Raw genomic sequence first — 23,463 nt, 5'->3', positions numbered from 1 at the left:
TGGAATTTTCTAAAATGTTATCTTTAGTTAACAGCTTGCCTTACCCCACATTTCTCTGTATCAAATCCTATTTACTCTGGTGATTTTAATCTCAGGTACAATAAAGTAGATGCCTGTTGAACCGATCCACTTGGACATTTCATGGGTATCTCAAATTCAGCATGTCCACAGTTGAACTCACATTCTCCTCCTGGAGAACCTGCTCCTCCTTCTTATTTCCTCTTACGTAACTGCATCACATCACCATTAGCAGACAGATGGGTACAAACCAAGACCACTTCTTCCGCTTCTTGCTTACATTAATCACTCAAATTCTGTGGATTTTACTTCCTGAGTTGTTCTCCAATCTGTTTCCTCTTCTCGAGCCTATTATTACCCAAGTCAAGGACTTCATCATTCCCCCTAACTAATGAAATGACCCCCAACTAGTTTTCTACTTCTCTCTCTCTCCTTTTTCTTTTGCTGCCAAGTGAACTAGCTCAAGTTCAAATCAGATCATGTTACTCCTTGGTTCCATAAGTTATAGAGTAAAATTCATGCTTCCCTTGCCCACTACTTGCTCCTTCCCACCACTCCCTGAGTTTTACATTTTATGGTTCTAACAATTCCAAACCACGGGGACATTCCTGTACATATGATACAGCTTCTCTCCTTTCCTTTCCAGCTTTGGTCCTGGATTTCCCCTGAATTTAAAATAGTTTTCCCTCACTCCTCTGTGTAGTGAGTATCTCCTCATAGTTTAAGACCAAGCTCCTCCAAGAACTCGTTCTTCATCACTCTAAAATGTTGCACTAAAACTCTTCTCCCCCTTTGTTATCCCCCAGCATATTGTGTATTTACTGCACTGCACTGAAAATATTTCCCTGTAAGTCTGTCTCCTCTCCTAGGTTATAAGGACATTAGAGGTCAGGGATTGACCCTTATTTTTCTTTGTATCCTCGGTTCCTCAAACTAGCAGGTATCCAAGAAATGTTTGCTGAACAGAACCAACCTGCTCTGTTTCCCCATATGCCAAATGTCATTCCTTGACTCTTCTGGTTGGAGCAAAAACAGTACGAAGCTTTGTATAATAATACAATATTACAGACAGCCCCACTTCTGTCCTCAACTGGCAGGAAAAGAGCTTCTGTTTTCTTCTACCAAATTGTCAATGAGATTTCACACAAGTCTTTTATAGACTATGTATTGAGCAAAGAAATATAAGTGAGGAAAACATCACCTGCGGCAAAAGTCTTCCCTACAACCTGCAAAGATAAAGCCAGTGGCTTCACAACATTCTTATTCCGGGTCAGGTCCTGAGCTCCACTTAAATTGATTGCAGAATTAGCTGGACTGAGAATTGGCGAATCTTGAAAATGAAAGAGGTTGTTCAAATTAGAAACTATTTTATATGCAGGAAGGAAGTTAATTCAGTAAGAATGAAGTGAGAGAAAGCAGATTGTAAAATTTCAGTTTTATCCTTGACCTATTTTAAGAAAGTCAGTTTCTCTGTATTTGGCTTTTACTTTCTTTTTATGTATTTCACAAAAATTCACTAGAAGATACTATGTGGTGGGTACCAGCCTAAGCACTTTAAATAGATCAATTCACTTAATCCCTATAAAAACTCAAAAAGGTGGGTAGTACCACCTTAAGGAGTAGTTGTCATTTAACTCCGTCGAAGTCATATGATGTGGCATCAAGGATATCATTATGTGCCATATTAGAACTATCTCCACAGTTCCCCTTAAAGTCATATTTTAATGAGATATATTTATCTCTATTCAGATGATTTTGTCATTTGAAAGGTGCACTGCAAACTAAGTCATTGCAAGGTAGGAGAAAGAGCTTTTCTCTAAAAGAAAGTTTCTTTACTTTTCAGAGTAAACTTGAATTAATTTCCCTATGTAATGCCAGGTACATCCAAAAGATGGTTCCTATTTAGATTCAGAAAATAATTCATCCCAGAAAAACCACATGCAAGAGACAGACTATGGGGACCATAAACACTGAAGCCAACGAGAGTTTTCCGAGATGAGTACAGACTCCCCAATCCCTGATTGTTCTGCCAGAACAGCTTAATCCATTAATACCAGCAAGTGTCAAAAGGGGCCATTAAAACTCTCTGAGAGTTAGAAAAGAAAGAATGCTCCAAACAGCAGGATATTGATGGTACTACATTAGGAATTATCTTAAAGGAAAAAAAAAGTATTCAGAAGAGTCTGGGTACCTCTGTCAGTTAAGCATCTGCCCTTGGCTCAGGTCATGATCTCAGGGTCCTAGGACAGAGCCCTGCATCCCTCTCTTCTGGCCCCCCAACCCCACTCATGGCTCTCTCTTGCTCACTCCTGCTCTTTCTCTCAAGTAAGTAAATATAAATTAAAAAAAAAATAAGTATTCATATAGCAGTGTGATTCCTGATGCCTCTAATGAGTGCTCCTCATAGGAACTCAAAAAATTGAAATGGTTCCCTACTGGCTCAGTAGAGTTAACTGCCTCTCTGAGATCAGGGTTTACCACCAGGGAGTGATTTTTAGTCTGCAGGAAGAGCAGAAGCCAGAAACTGCACAGACAACATTACAACAGGAAACTGCAGGAAAACTGGAAGACAGTTCTTCATGTCTTAACAGAGAAACTTACAGTATAGGAATCCCAGGTAAGTTTGCTATGCTGTTGAATAGTTTGGTCGTATGTTTCAGGCAATAGTTGTATTGTTTGGAACAAGGCTAGTAATTTACTACAGTAGTTTATACCTATAATTTTAGTGTATTTCTAATACTCCAGGTAAACAAAAATACACAGGTAAAATGTAGCTTATAAATTATGAAGAGCAATGATTCACCTTATTTTTTTCCAAGTCACTGAATTCAAATTAGCAGAGGCCAATATTTTTAAAATAATGAAAAAGAACAAAGTTAATGTATAGGAATTAATCTTCAGATATATAAGCAATAATCAATAGATAAAATGCCTATAGAAATACACACAACTATATGCAGAAGACTTTGCAGTACTTCTTAATATAATGTCTGGGATTTGTTGATGTATAGGAATCAATTTTCAGATATATAAGGAATAATCAATAGATAAAATGCCTGTAGAAATATACACAACTATATGCAGAAAACTTTGCAGTACTTCTTAAAATAATGTCTGGAATTTGTTTCAACATATTGAGGGAAAGAAGGAGAGAGAAAGTAAGATTAAGTAATATTGGCCATGTGCTCATAATTTTGGAACTGGGTGATAGGTCCCTGGTGTTAGTACATTATATTAGTCTCTCTATTTTTAAAAGTTATTTAAATTCCACTTAATAAACAGTGTAGTATCAGTTTCAGGTATACAATATAGAGATTCAACAATTCCATACAATATCCAGTGCTCATCACAACATGTGCACTCTTTAATCCCTACCACCTATTTAACCCATCCTCCCTTCTGGTAAACATCAGTTTGTTTTCTATAGTTAAGAGTCTGTTTCTTGGTTTGCCTCTCTCTCACTCTTTTTTTTTCCTCTTTTTTTCCCTTGGCTGGTTTGTTTCTTAAATTCCACATGAGTAAAATCATATGACATTTGTCTTTCTCTGACTTATTTGTTTAACATAATAACTCTGGCTCCATCCATGTTGTTGCAAATGGCAAGATTTCATTCTTTTTATGGCAGAGTAATATTCCATTGTGTGTGTATGTACATATGTTGTGTGTTTGTGTGTGTGTGTGTATGTATATGTACATATATATACACTACATTTTCTTTATCCATTCATCAGTTGATGGATTTTGGGCTGTTCCCATAATTCAGCTATTGTAGGTAATGCCGCTATAAACCCTGAGGTGCATGTATCCTTTGTATTAGTATTTTTATATTCTTTGGGTAAATACCTAGTGGTCCAATTTCTGGATCATAGGGTAGATTAATTTTACCTTTTTGAAGAACCTCCATACTGTTTTCTACAGTGGCTTCTCCAGTTTGCATTCCTACCAACAGTGCACAAATATTTCCCTTTCTTCACATCCTTGCCAATACCTGTTGTTTCTTATGTTGTTGGTTTTAGCTATTCTGACAGGTATGAGGTGATATCTCATTGTAGTTTTGATTTGCATTTCACTGATCAGTGATGTTGAACATCTTTTCATGTGTCTATTGACCATCTGTTTGTCTTTTTTAGGAAAATGTCTACTTGTGTTTTCTTCCCATTTTTTAATTGGATTATCTGTCTTTCGAGTGTTGAGTTTTATAAATTCTTTATGTATTTTGGATACTAATCCTTTATCAGATATGTCATGCAAATATCTTCTCCCATTCCATAGTTACCTTTTAGTTTTGTTGATTGTTAGTCTATCTTATATGTATTCTAACTTTCCATATTAAAGATTTCTAAAAATTAAAAAAACACTTCTGAAGTTCATGAAAATAGACCTGAACAAATGTCAAGACATGCCATGTTTCTGAGAAGGAACATTTGATGTCAAAAAGATGAAATCAATCTAAGTTAATTTATAAATTTAATGTGATTCTAGAAAAATACTAACAGGTATAGATACTATTAGAATTACTATAAGAATCATTAGAATGTTTAAAGTAGGCAAATTGATGTGATATTGATATAAAAAACAAATACACAAGGATAGCTGGAAACATTCTGAAAAATAGGAGAAATGAGTCTAATATGATGACATAATAAGGCTTAGTATAAAACCTCAGTCAATAAATACTATGGTCTTGGTATATTAGCAGACAAATAGAATAATAGATTTAAAAAGACAGTAAGAAATAGATGCAAATACACAAGAGAATTTAGTATAAGGTAAAGGTAGCAGCCCAAAGCAGCAATGAAGATGAGCCATTCAATAAAGTGTATTGAGGCAATTTGATATGTAAGAAAAAAATTAAGATTGATCCACATCTTACACTAAACACCAAAGTCAAATGACTAAAGATAGACACTTGAGAACTGAAGATACAGAAATAACAGGAAACAACACAGAAAAGTTGATTATCACCTTAAAATGGAAAAGGCCAGACTATTGTTCAAAACATGGAAGCCATTAGAAAAAGGTTTATATATTCAGCTACATTAAAATTTAAGAAATCTGTATGATAAAACACTCTAACCATGCAAACAGTAGCTAGAAGAGCACTGGAGTGGCCATCTCAGAAAACAGAAGGTTTAAGACAAAATATTATTAGAGAAAAAGAACGGGTATTTTATATTGATAAAAGGATTAACCCACCAGGAAAACATAACAATTAAAAACATAAATGTACCTAACAATACAGCCCCAAATTCATGAAGCAAAGACTGATGAATTAGGTAACTCAATAGTAATAGGTGAGACTGTAATATTCTACTTTCCACAATGAACAGAGAAACTAGGGAGATTATTAACAAGGAAACAAAAGACATAAGACATTATAAATCAACTAGACTTAACTGATATCAATAAAACATTCTCCCAACAAAAGCAGAATACGCATTCTTCTCAAGTGCACAAGGGAACACTCTCTAGGACAATCTGTTAGATGATCAAACGAGCCTCAATAAAATTAAAGGAAATGAAATCTTGCAAATTACATTCTCTGACTTCAATGGCCTCAAATAAGCAATCAGTAACCGAAGGAAATCTGAAAAATTCACAAATACGGGGAAATTAACAACACACTCTTAAATAACCAACAGGTCAAAGAAGAAATCAAAGGGAAATTAGATACCACTTTAGGGTAAATGAAAATGAAAACACAATGTATGGAAACTTATGAGATACCTGTAAAGAAGTGTTCAGAGGGAAATTTACAGCTGTAAGTACATATATTAAAACAGAAGAAAGATCTCAAAGAAATAACTAGCCTCTACCTTAAATATCTAGAAAAAGAGCAAACTAAATCCAAAATAAGCAGAAGAAAAGTAATAAAGACTACAACAGAAATGAATGAATAGGGAATACAGAAATAATCGCAAAAATCAAGAAAACCAAGTTTGCTCTTTGAGTAGCTTAATGAAATTGGCAAACTTTTAGCTAGACTGTCCAAGTAAAAAAAAAAAAAGAGAAAAGACATACATTACTAAAATAAAAAATGGACAGGAGGGCATCACCGGCAACCTTACTTCTAGAAAAAGTTATGAAGGAATGCTGTGAACAACCATATGCCATTATTACAGACTGAATTTTGTCCATCCCCGCCACAAACTCCTCTGCCCACCCCCAGCCTGGCAAAACTATTTTTAAGCCCTACTCCTTTAGAATGTGAAGCTATTTGGAGATAGGATCTTTAAAGAGGTAATTATGCTTAAATGAAGTCATAAGGGTGGGGTGTTAGCCCAACTGGTATTCTTTTCTTTTTTTTCCAAGATTTTTATTTATTTGAGAGAGAGAGTGAAAGGGAGAAGCAGACTCCACACTGAGCAGAGAGACTGATGTGGGGATCGATCCCAGGACCAAAAGATCATGATCTGAGCCGAAGGTCGATGCTAACCAACTGAGTCACCCAGGTGCCCCTGACTGGTGTTCTTAAAAGAAGAGGAAGAGAAACCAGGGATGTACACACACAGAGGAAGGGCCATGTGAAGATGGAGCAAGAAGGCAACTATTTGCAAACCAAGGAGACAGACCTCAGGAAAACTGATCATACTGTACCTTGATCTCTCCTGGATTTGCAGCCTCCAGAACTTTCAGAAAATAAATTTCTTTTATTTAGATCACTCAGTCTATGATATTTTGTTATGGCATCCTTAGCATACCAGTATTTAATTACTCAGATGAAATGGACAAAAAAGAAAATATTAAGGAATAGACTACAAAATGACTAGGCTAATAAATGAGTTCACCAAAGTTCCAGGATATATCAAGATACAAAAATTAATAAATAGCACTGAGAGTCCAGAAAGAAACCATTGCATTTTATGGGCAATTAAATTTTGACAGTAGTGCCAAGAAAATTCAATGGGTTAAAAAAACAAACAGCATTTCAGCAAATAATTATGGGACAACTGGATATTCACATGCAAAAACTTGGATCTCTTTCTCACACCATATACAAAAATTAACCAAAAATGGATGATAGATCTAAATGTAAGAGCTAAAACTATACCATTCTTTTTCTTGTAACAGCTTTTAAAATTTTTATTTATTTATTTATTATTTCTTTTCAGTGTTCCAGAATTCATTGTTTATGCACCACACCCAGCGCTCCATGCAATACATGCCCTCCAAATACCCATCACCAGGCTCACCCAACCCCCTACCATATACCCCTCTTTGAGAAGAAAACACAAAAGTAAATATTCATGGCCTTAGATTAGGCAATAGTTTCTTAGCTGTGACACTGAAAGCATAAGAAACAAAAGAAAAAATAAATCAAACTTTATGAAAATTTTAAAATAAATTGTGCTTCAAAGAACACCATCAAGAGAGTGAAAAGACAACCCATGGATGGAAAAAATAGTTGCAAGTCATATATTTGATAAAGGACTTGTATTCAGTACATTTATATACTTCCTTATACCCTTATAACTCAAAATAGAAAGCTAAATAACCCAACTGGAAAATGGACAAATTATTTGTGTAGACATTTCTCCAAAGAAGATGTACAAATAGCCAAAAAGCACATGAAAAAATGCTCATCATTAACCATTGGAGAAATACAAATCAAAACCACAATGAGATATTACTTCATGTCCACAGAATGTCTAAAATTAAAAAAAAAAAAAAAAAAGAAGAGTGTTGGTAAGGATATGGAGAAACTGGAACCCTCACACATTGTTGGTAGAAATGTAAAATGGTACAGACACTGAGGAAAATAGTTCCTCCGATGGATATATATAGTTATCATATTACCCAGCAATTGCACTCACAGGTATGAAATGAGAACTAAGTGAAAACATATTTCCACACAAAAATCTATACACAAATGTTCATAGCAGCATTATTCCTAATAGCCCCAAAGTGGAAACAACCTAAAGGTTGTTTATAAACTGATAAACAAAATAAATAAAACAAAATAAAATAAAACAAAAAAAATAAACTGAAAAATGGATAAATAAAATGTGCTTATGCATAAAATGGGATTTTGTTCAGCAGTAAAAAAGAATGAAGTACTGTTACATACTACATAGATGGACCTTGAAAATAACATGCCAGATAAAAGAAACCAGTCACAAAAGGCCATATGTTGTATGATTCCATTTATATGAAATGCCCAGAATGGACACATTCATAGAAATAGAAAGCAGATTTATAGTCCCCAGGGTTCGGCAGTGGAGGGCTGAAATAGAGTGACTGAAATGGATACACAGTTTCTCATGGAGTGATGTTCTGAAGTTTATGTGGTGATAATTGTACAATTCTGTGAGTATACTAAAAAACATTAATTGTACACTGTTAATGGGTAAATTGTAAGATATATGAATTATATCTCAATAAAGCTGTTACTTTAAAAACATTATAAGCAAAATTACAAACCAGGGATAATATTTATAACTTACTTTTACACTATGTTCCTGTCAACAGAAGTCAACAAGAAAAAAGATTACTGTTGGATATCCTTTGTTGCCGCATACCACTTCCCTTTAGTCCATCTTTGATTTCAGCAGGAGGTATGGTGGATGGTTTTGTGGGTCAGTTTCCCGGGGGCAGCATCTTACCTCAAGCTCATATCCAGCTTCTTTGAGCTTTTTATCTCAGGGGCTTCTTCAAGATCATCAAGGTCTTAGCACTGTGTGTGGTCCAGAAGTGTGAGGAAGTGTAACAACTCTGGGGCAGCCCTCAATGAATGGAGGACTAAGAATAAATGTCCTAGCTTTCCATTCTTGGGAAGGATAATTCTGGGAGGCATTCTGCCTGCTTCTTCGAGAACCTGGTAGATTCAAGCCCTCCGGGTTTACAGCAACTACACAGAAAACACACTCTTTTTTGATTTACTCCTGCTTGTAGGGATCACTTCTCAAATAAGCGACTTGCACCCAAATCCTTTCTTTAGGCTCTGATTCCAGCAGAACCCAAATGATGACAAACAAGTCAAGGTAAAGGAACTTAAGAGTTCATAGAAAGAAGATGCAAGTAGTTTTTAAACAAATGCAAAGCTGTTCAATGTCAACAACAAGGAAAGTGCAAATTAAAACTACACTCAGATATTATTTTTCACCCGTCAGATTGACAAAATCCAAAAGTTCAAAAGTAAACTTTGTTAGTGAGCCGTTGTGGAAATACAAACTGACACACATCTTCCGATAGAACCTCTATGGAAAGTAATTTACAGCATTTGTAGGAATTACAAATGAATCCTTGTTTGACCCAGCAATTCCTGAGTATTTATGTACTGTGAGAAATAATACATATGGAGGTTATTCATTGTTGCATTGTTTAAAAACAATATAAATGCCCATCAATAGGGGATAGGGCAAATAAATAATGGCATAGCCACACAGTGTGACAATACACAACAGTAAAACAATGAGGAAGTTCTATTGATTTGGAAAGATTTCTAAGAGATAACTATGAGAAAGCAAAGTGCAGAACAAAATGCTGTCTATAGAGTAAAAAAAAAATGTATGAAAATAAGAATCCATGCTTGTGCCTGCTTGAACAGATATAAAGAAAATCTAGAAAGATACAGGAGAAACAAGTGACAAGAGATCACCTATAGAAATGAGGGGGGATGGAAAGAGAAACTTCACTGAGTATATATGATACAGTGTATCTTTATGTGTGCATGTATATTTTCTAAAATGTAAATGTTTCAAAACAGTGTCATAAGTAAGTTTTAAGAAATATAGAAAATATTTATGTGTACATTGATAACTGGCATCAGAAATACTTAATTGTACAAAGTGAGCATTTATTTTAATATTAGATTACACAGTGATTTTATTTATTTTTATTCTTTTTTTTTTTTTAAGATTTTATTTATTTATTCGACAGAGAGAGATCACAAGTAGGCAGAGAGGCAGGCAGAGAGAGAGAGAGGAGGAAGCAGGCTCCCTGCTGAGCAGAGAGCCCGATGCGGGACTCGATCCCATGACCCTGAGATCATGACCTGAGCCGAAGGCAGCGGCTTAACCCACTGAGCCACCCAGGCGCCCCTTATTCTTTTTTTTTTAAAGATTTTATTTATTTATTTGACAGAGGGAGAGAGATCACAAGTAGGCAGAGAGGCAGGCAGAGAGAGGAAGGGAAGCAGGCTCCCCACTGAGCAGAGAGCTGGATGTGGGGCTCGATCCCAGGACCCTGAGACCATGACCCAGGCTGAAGGCAGAGGCTTAACCCACTGAGCCACCCAGGCACCCCAATGTTATTTATTTATTTTTAAAGATTTTATTTATTTATTTATTTGAGATAGAGAGCACAAGCAAGGAGAAAGAGCAGAGGGAGAGGAAGAGGCTACCCGCTGAGCAGAGAGCTGGGTGCAGGGCTGGATCCTAGAATCCTGGGATTGTAACCTGAGTCAAAGGTAGATGCTTAACCAAATGAGCCATGCAGGCGTCCCTACACATAGTGATTTTAAAGGGTAATTCCATTTCAATAAAACTGCTTTCGCCAAGTTACCAACGATCTAATCCCCAAATCCAGGAGACTCTTTTCAGTAGCTATCAGACTGAATCCCACTGCTACGTTTATTTACTTATTCAACAATTATTTATTGAGCACTTACCATTTGTCAAGAAACTTGCTAGGATCTATGGGTTTAATGTTCAACAAGGCGAGCACCGTCTTTGTGCAACTTTTCTTCTGTCTACTAAAGTACTGATGTTCTGCACCTTTTTATTTATCTCAAGACAATGTGTTAAGACTCCATGGTTTCATTTTGAATTTTAAAAAATTTATTTCATGTATGTTGTTTGTCTTATTTCACTTCATTAACAAATTTTGGAATGTATCATTTATAGAATAATCAGAAAGGACAGATGTGCATTAGATAAAGTCAGGGTGAACTTTCCAAAATGTAAATCCCATTATGTTATTCCCTAATCTTTACCACTTTGCACATGCTTCTATTCTTGAATTTATCGTGGATGGTGGCCATTGGCATATTTAGCATCTAACACTAGTGGTTTTGAAGTTGTCCCCAGTGTACAAAATATAACAGACTGTGATTCTGCTCATACTCAAACATGGATTAAAACCTGGGCTGTTGTGTAGTACATGGTGTTTAGATAACCAGTAAGCAGCCGACTGCTTGATTCTCTCTACTAGTGATTTCATATCCATTTAAAGGAGGAACTTGTAAGCACTGGAAGGATCTCAAACTTGGAAAGTTCCTTGAGCAAGTCACAGCTCTGCTTTCTATGTTGTGGTTTATAGCTTCTTGTTTCTCTCACTAAGTCACGAGCTCCTTGAGGGCATTCCCAGCTCCTGGCACAATGTCTGTCATATTGTGGCTAAAGAAATAAAATGGGGGAGGGGGGATGGGAGGGTGGAAGCCTAAACGATCTCCTTATCCTTTTTATGCAATAGTTCAGTAACTCTCTGTTAGCCCCAAATCCCTGGGATTGGCGGGGGGGGGGGGGGGAACTTTTGCATAGTAAGTAGAAAGAGTTTGAATTCTGATTTTGCCATTTACTAGCTTTTTTTCACCAAATACTAACCCTTTCTGAGATTCTGTATCATGATCTGAAAAATGGTATCTGCCCCACCATAACAATTAACAGGTTTAGTTTAGTGTCTGGAACACAGTAGATATTCAGTAAATCTTCGTTTTGCTAAACCTTTTTTTTAAGTAGACTCCATACCCAATTCCGGGCTTGAACTCATGACTGAAATCAAGATTCACATGCTAGCCAGGCTATTTGGCTATTTGGCTAAATCTTGTTAAGATTTTTCCAGATGGGGGCGCCTGTGTGGCTCAGTGGGTTAAGCCTCTGCCTTCAGCTCAGGTCATGATCTCAGGGTCCTGGAATCGAGTCCCACATCGGGGTCTCTGCCTCTCTCTCTCTCCCTGCCTGCCTCTCTTCCTACTAGTGATCTCTGTCTGTCAAATAAATAGACTTTAAAAAAAAAAAAAAAGGGACGCCTGCGTGGCTCAGTTGGTTGGACAACTGTCTTCGGATCAGGTCTTCGGCTCAGGTCATGATCCCGGAGTCCAGGGATCGAGTCCCGCATCGGGCTCCCAGCTCCATGGGGAGTCTGCTTCGCTCTCTGACCTCCTCGCTCATGCTCTCTCTCACTGTCTCTCTCTCAAATAAATAAATAAAATCTTAAAAAAAAAAAAAAAAAGAGTTTTCCAGAGGATTGAGAACTTAAATCTTTACTATCACTCTTTCTGCCCTTGACACCTGTATAAAATGTGGATGACATAATTTGCTTCTTTCCCATGTAAGTACACTGGGCCTATTTTCACATTCAGACGGCAACTAATGTTCTCCTAATAAGAGACCATGTTCCTATTAATGCACTATGAGGCTGCATTAGCTATTTCTGTCAACTGTTTTACTTTTGACTCAACTGAAACACAAGTCCCCCTAAAATTAATATTAAACAAGATACTTCCTAATCTATTCTTATGTTATTGATTTTTAAAACAGCTCTAAGTATAATTAACAATAAATGCACATACTTAAACAACTTGATAAGTCTTTACCCGTATATACGCCTGTGAAATTATCACCACAGACAACACAGTGAACGTACTTACCACCCCCAAATCTCCTTGTTTTTTCACATTTTAAAATTATTTTTTAAAGATTTTATTTATTTGACAGTAAGAGATAGCAAGAAGGAGAGAGCACAAACAGGGGGAGTGGCAGAGAGAGGGAGAGGGAGAAGCAGGCTCCCCACTGAGCAAGGAGTCTGATTGGGGAGGGGGCTCAACCCCAGGACACTAAGATCAAGACCTGAGCTGAAAGCACGTGCTTGACTGAGTCACCCAGGCGTCCCACCCCACCTCCTTGTAATCTCTCCCTCCTATGTCTCCCTTGTTCTCCCCTCCCCAAGCAAACACTGACCTGTTGTCACTCTAAATTAGTTTGCATTTTCTAAACTTACATACACACAGACTAACACAATATTACTTTCTCTTCTGTCTGGCTTCTTTCACTCACCATTATTATTTTGAGATTCATCCATGCTGTTATGAGTTCCAATAACTCATTACTGTTTATTGAGTTGTATTACATTGTATGGACATATAGCAATGGATAAATATTCACCTGCAGGGAAATTTGGGTTATTTCCAGTTTTTGCCATTACAAATAAGGCTGATATGAACATTTGTGCACAAGTTTTTATGTGGACTATATTTTCTTTCTCTTGGGTAAAATGTCTAGGAATGGAATGGCTAGACTATATGATAGGTGTATGTTTAACTTTTAAAGAAACTATCAAACTGATTCCCAAAGTGGTTTTACTATTTTATGTTCTCAGCAGTGTATTAGAGTTCCAATTCCTTCATATCAATGCTTGATATAATCAGCCCTTTAATTTTAGCTATTCTAATAAATGTGTAGTGATATCTCATTGTTTTTATTTGTGTTTTGCTAATGACTAATGGTGTTAAGTATCTTTTCACATGCTTAGTTGTCATCCATCTATCTTTTGTCCATTTAAAAAACTGGTTTATTTTCTTATTACTGAGTTTTTTAAAGGTTTTTTTCCTAAATACAATTCCTATAGATCTTTTGCAAGGATTTTCACCCAGTCTGTGGCCTGTCTTTTCATGTTCTTAATAGTGTCTTCTAAGAAGAATTTATTAATTTTAATGAAGTCTAATTTATCAATTTTTTCTTTTGTGGATTTTGTTTTTGGTGCTATATCTAAGAAATCTTTGCCTAACCCAGGTCACAGATACTTTGCCTTATGTTATCTTATAGAAGTTATATATTTTGTGTTTTTTAAAGATTTTATTTATTTATGTGACAGAGAGAGAGAGATCATAAGTAGGCAGAGAGAGGGGGGAAGCAGGCTCCCCACCGAGCAGAGAGCCAGAAGTGGGGCTACATCCCAGGGCCCTGAGATCATGACCTGAGCCGAAGGCAGAAGCTTAACCCACTGAATCACCCAGGCGCCCCTATATTTTGTAGTTTTTAAATTAAGTCTATGATCTACTTGAGTTAATTTTGTATGTGGCGTGAGATAAAGACTGAAGTTCATGTTTGTGCATATGGATATCCAATTGTTCCAGCACTATTTGTTAAGAAGTTTATCCTTTCTAGCGATGCCTGGGTGGCTCAGTCAGTTAAGCCACTGCCTTCAGCTCAGGTTATGATCCCAGGGTCCTGAGATCGAGTTCCTCATTGGGCTCCTTGCTCAGTGGGAAATCTGCTTCTCTCTCTGCCTCTGCCTGCTTGTGCTCTTGATCTTTCTCTCTCTCTGACAAATAAATAAATAAAATCTTTTAAAAAAATTTATCCCTTCTTTACTGCATGCATTGCCTTTGTCCCTTTGTTAAATATACATTTATGTGTGTGAATTTATTCCTAGAATTTCTATTCTGTTCCATTGATCTATCTGTATGTCTTTACACCAGTACCACATTGTTTTGATTATTGCAACTTTATAATAACTCTTCAAATCAAGTAGTGTTAGTTTCCAATTTTGTTCTCTTTTTCAGAGCTGCTTTTGCTATTTTAAGTCATTTGCATTTCCATATGAATTTTAGAATTCACTTGTCATATTCTACCCAAAAAAGCCTCTGGAATTTTGGTTTGGATTGTGTTGAATCTACAGGTCAATTTAGAGAGAACTGACATTTTAACAATCTTGGTTTTTCAACCCATGAACAAGAGATCTCTCTCCAATTTATTTAGGTTTTCTTTACTTCCTCTCAGCTTTGCATTCTAGTTTTTAGGCTACAGTTTTTTCACACTTTCCCTCAGATTTATCCCTATTATTTCATATTTTTATTGTATATATGTGTTTCTATGTATTATAAATGAGTCACTGTTACTTAAAAATTTTTAATTTCTGGGGCACTTGGGTGGCTTAGAGGGTTAAAGCCTCTGCCTTTGGCTCAGGTCATGATCCCAGGGTCCTGGGATGGAGCCCCACATCGGGCTCTCTGCTCGGTGGGGAGCCTGCTTCCTGCCCACCCCTACCCCCGCCCCCGGCCTGCCTCTCTGCCTACTTGTGATCTCTCTCTGTCAAATAAATAAATAAAATCTTAAAACAAAAACAAAAACAAAAAACCAGCCGTGCCACCTGTTCTCAGTGGTCAAACAAACATTTTTTAAAAAATATATTTTTTTAAATTTCTGATGTTTTTTTGTTGGCATATAGAAATAAAACTGGTATTTGTATATTTATCTTATATCCTTAAATGTTGCTAAGCTCACTTATTAATTCCGATAGCTTTTTTTGTAGATTTCATTGAGTTTTCTGCATAGATCACCTGTGGTCTATAAATAAAGACAATTTTATGTCTTCCTTTCCAATCTGGAAGCCTTTAGTTATTTTTCTTGCCTGATTACACTGCTAGAATCTGCAGCACCATTGGGTAGAAATGGTAAGGGCAGACATACCTGTCTTGTTCTGATCTTAGGGAGAAGCATTTAGGTATGCCAGCTGTGGGGTTTTTGTAGATGTTCATTATCAGGCTGAGGAAATCCTCCCCCTTTTTTTCCTTAAGTTTGTTAAGAGTCTTTATCAGGAATAAATATTGAATTTTGCCAATGCTTTTTTTCCTGCATCTACTGAGATAATGATATGGTTTTATTTTTTAGTTTGTTAACATGGTAAACTTTGATATTCAAATGTTAAACCAACAAAGCATTCCTGGGATAAATCTCACTTGGTCATGATATATTATCCCTTTAACATATTGTTGGTGTCAATATACTAAAATTTTATTTAGAAATATTTTGTTTATGGGGTGCCTGTGTGGCTGTCAGTTAAGCATCAGGCTCTTAATTTTGGCTCAAGTCGTATTCTCAGGGTTGTAAGCTCTGTGTTTGTAAGGTTGTAAGGTTGTAAGTTCATGTTAAGCTCTGTGCTGGGTGTGGAACATGTTTAAGAGTCTCTCTCTCCCTTTCCCTCTGTCCTCCCACTCTCTGTGTCAGAAAAAAAAATTTTTTTAGATTTATTTCATGAGGAATATTGGTTTGAACTTTTCTTCTTTTTTTTTTTTTTAAGATTTTATTTATTTATTTGTCAGAGAGAGAGCGAGAGCGAGCACAGGCAGAGTGGAAGGCAGAGTCAGAGGGAGAAGCAGGCTCCCTGCGGAGCAAGGAGCCCGATGTGGGACTCGATCCCAGGACGCTGGGATCATGACGTGAGCCGAAGGCAGCTGCTTAACCAACTGAGCCACCCAGGCGTCCCGGTTTGAACTTTTCTTATAATGTCTTTGATTTTGGTATCAAGATAATGCTGACTGGAATAAGTTAGGAAAGTAGTCCATTCACTTCTATTATTTGGATGAGTTCATGTAGAATTATTATTATTTTCTGTTTAAATGTTTGGTGGTATTTAACACTAAGCCATCTGGGCCTAGAGGGTTTTCTTAGGAAAGATATTAGCCACATTTTTAATGCATTTAAGAGACATAGGACTATTCAGATTATCTATTTCTTTTTATTCATTCATTCATTCAATATTCATTTATTCATTTGAGAGAGAAAGAGAGAGCACAAGTAAGGAGCAGGGAGAGGGAGAGAATTTCAAGCAGACTCTCCACTGAGCATGGAACCTGACATGGGTCTCCATCTCACAACCAAGAGATCATGACCTGAGCTGAAACCAAGAGTCAGACACTTAATCAACTGAGCAACCCAGTTATCTGTTTCTTCTTATGTAAGTTTTTGTAATTTGTCTTTCAAGGAATTTGTTCATTTCATCCAAATTCCCAAATTTTTTGGTATAAAATGTTCATAACTTCCTCTTATTATCCTTTTAATATCATTCAAACGGATAATGATGTCACCTCTCTCAGTCCCAATATTAATAATTTGGATTTTCTCTCTTTTTTTCATAATAGTGAGGCTAGAAGTTTATCAATTTTATTGACTTTTTCAAAGAACTAGTTTCTAGTTTTATTCATTTTTCTAATGTTTTTCTGCTTTTTATTTCACTAATTGTCACTTTGATCTTTATTATCTCCCTTTTTCTGATTACTTTGGGGTTAATTTTCTTTTTCCTAATTTCTTAAGGTAGAAGTTGAGTTCATTGATTCAAGATCTTTCTCCCTTTTTTTTTTTTTTAAGATTTTTTTATTTATTCATTTGAGAAAGAGAGTGAGTGAGAACACGAGGAAGGGGGAGGGTCAGAGGAAGAAGGAGAATTAGACTCCCTGCTAAGCAGGGTGCCTAATGCTGGGCTCAATCCCAGGACTCCAGGATCATGACCTGAGCTTAAGACAGACACTTAACTCACTGAGCCACCCAGGCACCCCCAAAATCTTTCTTGTTTTCGAATGTACATTTTAGTGTTATAAATTTCCCTCAAAATACTGCTTTAGTGGAATCTCCCAAATTTTGTTTTGTTGCTTTTTTATTTCCATTCAATTAAAAAATATTATTAATTTCCTTTTGGGTTTCTGTTTTGACCAAAGGATTATTTAGAAGTGTAGTACTTAGTTTCCAAATATTTGGGGATTTCTCAAGATCTTTCAGTTATTGATTTCTAATATAATTACATTTTAGGTAGATAACATACTTTATATTATTTGAATTCTTTCAAATGTATTAAGACTTGTTTCATGATTTTTTACATAGCAAAGGAAAAAACAAAAAGACAACCTACTAAATAGAAGATATTTGCAAATAATATATCCAATAAGGGGCTAATCTCCAAAATATGTAAAGAACTTATAAAACTCCACACCAAAAAACTAAGCAATCCAATTTAAAAATAGACAGAGGACCCAAATAGACACTTTTCCAGAGAAAACATACAGATGGCCAACAGACACATGAAAAGATGTTCAACATCACTAATCACCAGGGAAATGCAAATCAAAAACCACAACTAGACCTGTCAGCATTGCTAAAACAAAAAAGACAAGTGTTGGTGAGAATGTGCCAAAAAAAGGAATCCTTGTTCACTGTTGGTAGGAATGTAAATCAGTGCAGACACTAAGAAAAACAGTATGAAGATTTCTCAAAAAATTATATATATAATGAGCCAGTAATTCCACTCCTGAGTATTTTCCCAAAGAAAATGAAAACACTAATTTTTAAAGATAGATGTTTACTGCAGTATTATTTACAATTGCCAAGATACAGAAACAGCCCAGAGGTCCATCAGTAGATGAATGGATAAGGAATATATGGGGTGTGTGTGTGTGTGTGTGTGTATGAAAACACAATGGAATATTAAGCAGCCACAAAGACCAACAATATCAGGCCATTTGAGACAATATGGATGGACCTAGAGGGTATTATGCTAAGTGAAATAAGTCTGACTGATAAAGACAAATACCATATGATTTCACTCATAAAGGGAATCTAAAAAACAACAACCAAAACAAGTGAATAAACAAAGCAGAATCAGACCTATAAACACAGAAAACAGACTGATGGTGGCCAGAGGAGGTGGTGGAGGGCTGAGTAAACTGGGTGAAGAGGATGCTTCTACTTATGGAATGAATAAATCATGGGGATAAAAGACATAGCATAAAGAATATAGTCAACAATATTGTAATAGCAATGTATTGGGACAAATGGCAAGTACACTTGTGATAAACATAGCATGACATATAAACCTGTTGGATCACTATATTGTATATCTGAAACTAATGTAACATTATATGTCAACTACACTAAAAAAAAAAAAAAGACTTATTCTATGGTCTGTAAACATGATATCATAATTATTTTTGTTCCTCTGTATGTAACATTTCTGTTTTCTTTGGCTTGGTAAATGTTCTATGTGAACTTGAGGATGTGTAGCTTGCTGTTGTTGGGTGGAATGTTCTACAAATGACAATTAGGTCAAGTTGGTTGATACTGTTGTTCAAATATTCTCTATTCTTTCTGTTTATCTGTTGTTTCAATTGCTGAGAGAAAGATGTTCAAATACCTGGCTATAATTGGGGATTTATATATTTCTTAAAACAAGTCTATCAGTTTTTGCTTCTGTATTTCAAATCCCTGTCATTAGGTGCATAAATTTTTAAGACTGTTCATTCCTCAGGGGCACTTGGGTGGTTCAGTCAGTCAAGCATCTGACTCTTGATGATGGCTCAGGTCTCAATCCCAGGGTCATGAGTTCAAGCCCCGCACTGGGCTCCATGATGGGCATAAAGCCTACTTAATTAAAAAAAAAAAAAAAAAAAAAAAAAAAGATTGCTCTGTTCTCCTGATTACTTGATCTCTTTATTATTCTGAAATTACCTCTTTAATCTCTGGTAATATTTTTTGCTCTGAAATCTCTTTTGGCAGATGTTAATATAGCCACTCAAGCTTACCTTTGACTACTGTTAGCATGGTACTTTTTAAATACTTTTAACTTTAACTTATTTGCACTTATATTTTTTTATTTTTTATTTTAATGATGTAAACACTTTATTACTACTCTGGAAAAATTCACATGTACAGTGTAAAAGAAGCACAACAACCATTATCTTCACCTCTTCTGAAAGATAGTTAAATTCATTAATTCATTTGAATGTCTTGTGGTCTTCTTAGTTTAAGAGTGTATTTTCCCAATCCAATTTTATGTATATCTTTTTTAAATTTAATTTTTTTCAGTGATCCATAATTCATTGTTTATGACCCACACCCAGTACTCCATGCAATACATGCCCTTCTTAATACCCACCACCGGGCTCACCCAACCCCCTCCTCCATAAACCCTCAGTTTGTTTCTCAGAGTCCACAGTCTCTCATGGTTTGTCTCTCCCTCCGATTTTCCCCAACTCACTTCTCCTCTCCATCTCCCAATGTCCTCCATCTTATTCCTTATGCTCCACAAGTAAGTGAAACCATATGATAATTGACTCTCTCTGCTTGACTTATTTCACTCAGCATAATCTCTTCCAGTCCTGTCCATGTTGATACAGAAGTTCATGGTAGCAGCATAGAGCTAGATTTTACTCCAGCCCCCAAAATCATATTTGTCCTTGAGTTGGAACATTTACATTTTTATTTATTTTTATTATGTCTAGTTAGCCACTAGATAGTACTTCCATTAGTTTTTGATGTAGTGTTCAATGATTCATTATTAACAATTATATTTAAAATGATTCTTGATGTGGTTGGGTCTGAGTCTTTCATCTTTTTACTTGTTTTCTACTTGTCCTATCTATGCTTTGTACCCCTTTTCTTCTTTTCAGTCTTTTTTTGGATTAATCAAACATTTTTTTATAATTCTATTTTGTCTCCTTTGTTGCTTATTAACTATAACTCTTGGGTTTTTTTAGTGGTTGCTTTAGGGTTTATAGAATATAAACCACAGTCTAATCTTAAGTGGCACTATGCAACTTCACATATATACTAGAACTTGATGATAGTATACTTCTGTATCTCCCTTCCTGTCCTTTATGTTATTGTCATCACTTCGCTTTTCCATATATTATAAACCTAACAATATACTATTGTATTTGTATAAGTCAACTATCATTTCAATAGATATAAATAATAAGAAAAATTTGTATACCTTTACCCATGGTTACCACTTTACCTTAGTTATGACTTCTAGTGGTTTTCATTCCTTTGTAAAGAATCAGATTCTCTTCTGCCTGGTATCATTCTCCATTTACCTCAATGACTTCCTTAAGCATTTCTTGTAGTGTGAAACTGCTAGGAGTAAATTCTTTCATATTTTGCATGTCTGCAAATATTCTTATTTCACCTTCAGTTTTGAAAGATCTTTTTGCTGAGTGTAGAATTCTAGGTTGTTAGTTACTAGCTTTCAGCTCTTTCAAGATGTGGCTCTACTTTGTTCTTATGTATTTAGAAATACGCTGTCATGCTTATTTTTGTTCCCCTGAATATATCTTTTTCTTTTGCTGTTTGATTTTCTTTTTGTTGGTTTTGAGAAATTTTATTATGATGTGCTTTGGAATAGTTTTCTACATGTTTCTTGTGCTTGGGGTTCATTGAACTCCTTGGATCTGTAGGTTTGCAATTTTCATCAAGTCTGGAAAGTTTTGGCCATTATTTCTTCAAATATTTTTTGTCTCCCACACCCCACCTCTTCAGACAATCTACAGGCACTTACAACTCTACAGGCACCTGCCAATATACTAGGTTGCCTGTAGTTGTCCCACAGTTCACTGATGCTCTTTTTGTTTTGTTTTCTTTTTCCTTCCTATGTTTCACCGTAGATAGTTTCTATTATTATGCCTTCAAGCTACTAAACTTTTCTTCTGCAATGACTAATCCATTGTTAATCCCAATCAGTGTATTTTTCAATCCAAACACTGTACTTTTTATCTCTTTTAAAAAATTGACCCCATTTTAATTTTTTTATTACTTATTTGTTTTTTAATAACATCTACACCAAATGTGGGGCTCAAACTCACAACCCCAAGATCAAGAGTTGCATGTTCTACCAATTGAGCCAGCCAGGAGTCCCAGGATCCTATTTATATCTTACATGTCTACCTTACTTTTTGAACATATGAGATATAGTAATAATAACTATTTTGATGTCCTTCTCTGCTAATTCTAACATCTGTGTCAGTTCTTGGTTGGTTTGATTAATTAGTCTCCTCAGTATTTGCTGTGTTTTCTTGCCTCTTTGCATACTAGCTAATCTCTGCTTGAATGTCAGGCATTATTAATGTTCTCTTGTTAGATGTTGGATTTTTTTTTTTTTTTGTATTCCTGTAAATATTCTTGAACTTGGCTCTGGAATGCAGTTAAGTTACCTGAAAACCATTTGATACTTTGTGGCTTTGTTTTTTGGTATTTTTAGGCAGGTCTGGAGAAGTACTCAGTTTAGAATGAAGTATTCTCCATTACTATGACAAGACCTTCCTGAATACTCTCTCCAGTGTCTGAAGACCTGTGAGGTCTTCCTCTAGCTGGTGGGAACAGTTCCTGTTCCTGGACCTGTGAGAATGCTGAGACTGTTTCCTCTCATCCTTTTGGATGGTAACTTTTATCAGCCTTGAGTAGTTTCCTTACATGTGTGCATCAATCAGTACTGTGTTCAACATTTAAGGGGACCCTGTGTACATTCTGTCGTCCAGCTCTCTCTTTTCTAGTCCTTGGGCCTATGAACTCTGGCTATTTTTGTGTCCTACTCAACTTAGGGAATCTTTGGTGCTCCCCCACAGTTCCCCTTTATTATTTTTTAAAATGGTCTGGAAACTCAAAGCACTGAGCTGAGGTGATGGTAAGAATCACACTATTTGTTTTCCACCTCTCAGGGATCACTTTTTTTGTTGTCTGATATACAGTGTCTTAAAAGTCATTTTTCATGTATTTTTATCTTTTATTTTCTTAGTTATTTCAGGTAGGAAGGCAAATTCAGTCTCCCTTTTACTCATTTTGACCAGAAGCAAATGTTAAGTTGTTCTGCTACTGATGTTTCAACCCAGGTACCCTCCCTCTTCTTTTCCTGCACCTTCTGTTCCTTACTTTAAAAATCTGAGACACATAAACATTTTACAGAATTCTACGTGAACATCAGTATCATCTTTACATTCCTGATCCTACTACTCAGTAACTGACCAATAAAATTGTCAGTAGTGAGCAGAAAAAGTTCAAATTCTTGTTCTGTTGCCCTCTAGCTGTATCTTGAACTTGTTTATGCTAAATACTGGTGCTTTTCCCTATACATGCATAGAAAGCTGAAGAGAAATCAGAAAAAGCAAATATATTCTACTGAGCTATACATTTGGCTTAACCCTGAGAATTTTTAAATTCTTAACTATGAAAAATATAATATAAAAAATAGAAAAATAGAAATGTGCTAAAAGTCTCACTTCTACAAACCATTGTTTTCTTTCTGTCAGTATATACCCTTCTATGTTTTATCTGCATCATATTTTGTACATGATATAACAAAAATACACTTTAATAATACTTTTTAAAATATTTTATTTTTTGAGAGAGAGAGAATGAGCAATGGGGAGGAGCAAAGGGAGAAAGAGAGAGAGAGAGAGAGAAAGACTCCCTGCTGAGGAGGGAGCCCGATGCAGGGCTCAGGCCCAGGACTTGGAGATCATGACCTGAGCCGAAGGCAGTCACTTCACCAACAGAGTCACTGAGGCACCCCATTACTTTTTTTTTTTTTTTAAGATTTTATTTATTTGACAGACAGAGATCACAACTAGGCAGACAGGCAGGCAGAGAGAGGGTGGGGGAAGCAGGCTCCCCGCTGAGCAGAGAGCCCGATGTGGGGCTCCATCCCAGGACCCTGGGATCATGACCTGAGCCGAAGGCAGAGGCTTTAACTCACTGAGCCACCCAGGAGCCCCTGCCTCCATTACTTTTTTTACTTAATAGAATTACATTATATGTGGCTGCATAGTGCTATAATTATCTTTTTTTTAACATATTTTTCATGTAAGCATGCTATGATTTATTCAGTTGTTTCTATAGTAAGGTAACTTCTTTTTTAGTTAATACAAAGAATAATTTCAGTGACTATCTTGATTTTCCTTTTAGA

At 35.9% G+C, this 23,463-nt stretch overlaps 1 protein-coding gene across 1 annotated transcript in view; it reads right to left on the bottom strand.

The window, feature by feature from the left end:
• The window catches only part of GREB1L (GREB1 like retinoic acid receptor coactivator), a 273,695-nt gene that overhangs the window by 82,771 nt on the left and 167,461 nt on the right, over window positions 1-23,463 (bottom strand). The window contains exon 10 of the mRNA XM_059409323.1: window positions 1,220-1,348. Within this exon, the coding sequence (XP_059265306.1) occupies window positions 1,220-1,348 (129 nt within the window). The remainder of the gene's footprint in view (window positions 1-1,219; window positions 1,349-23,463) is intronic.

The sequence above is a fragment of the Mustela nigripes genome, chromosome 8 (genome assembly GCF_022355385.1).
Source record: "Mustela nigripes isolate SB6536 chromosome 8, MUSNIG.SB6536, whole genome shotgun sequence".
NCBI lineage: Eukaryota > Metazoa > Chordata > Mammalia > Carnivora > Mustelidae > Mustela > Mustela nigripes.
The sequence above is the reverse complement of the archived record's forward strand: the minus strand, read 5'-3'. Positions and strand labels throughout refer to the sequence as shown.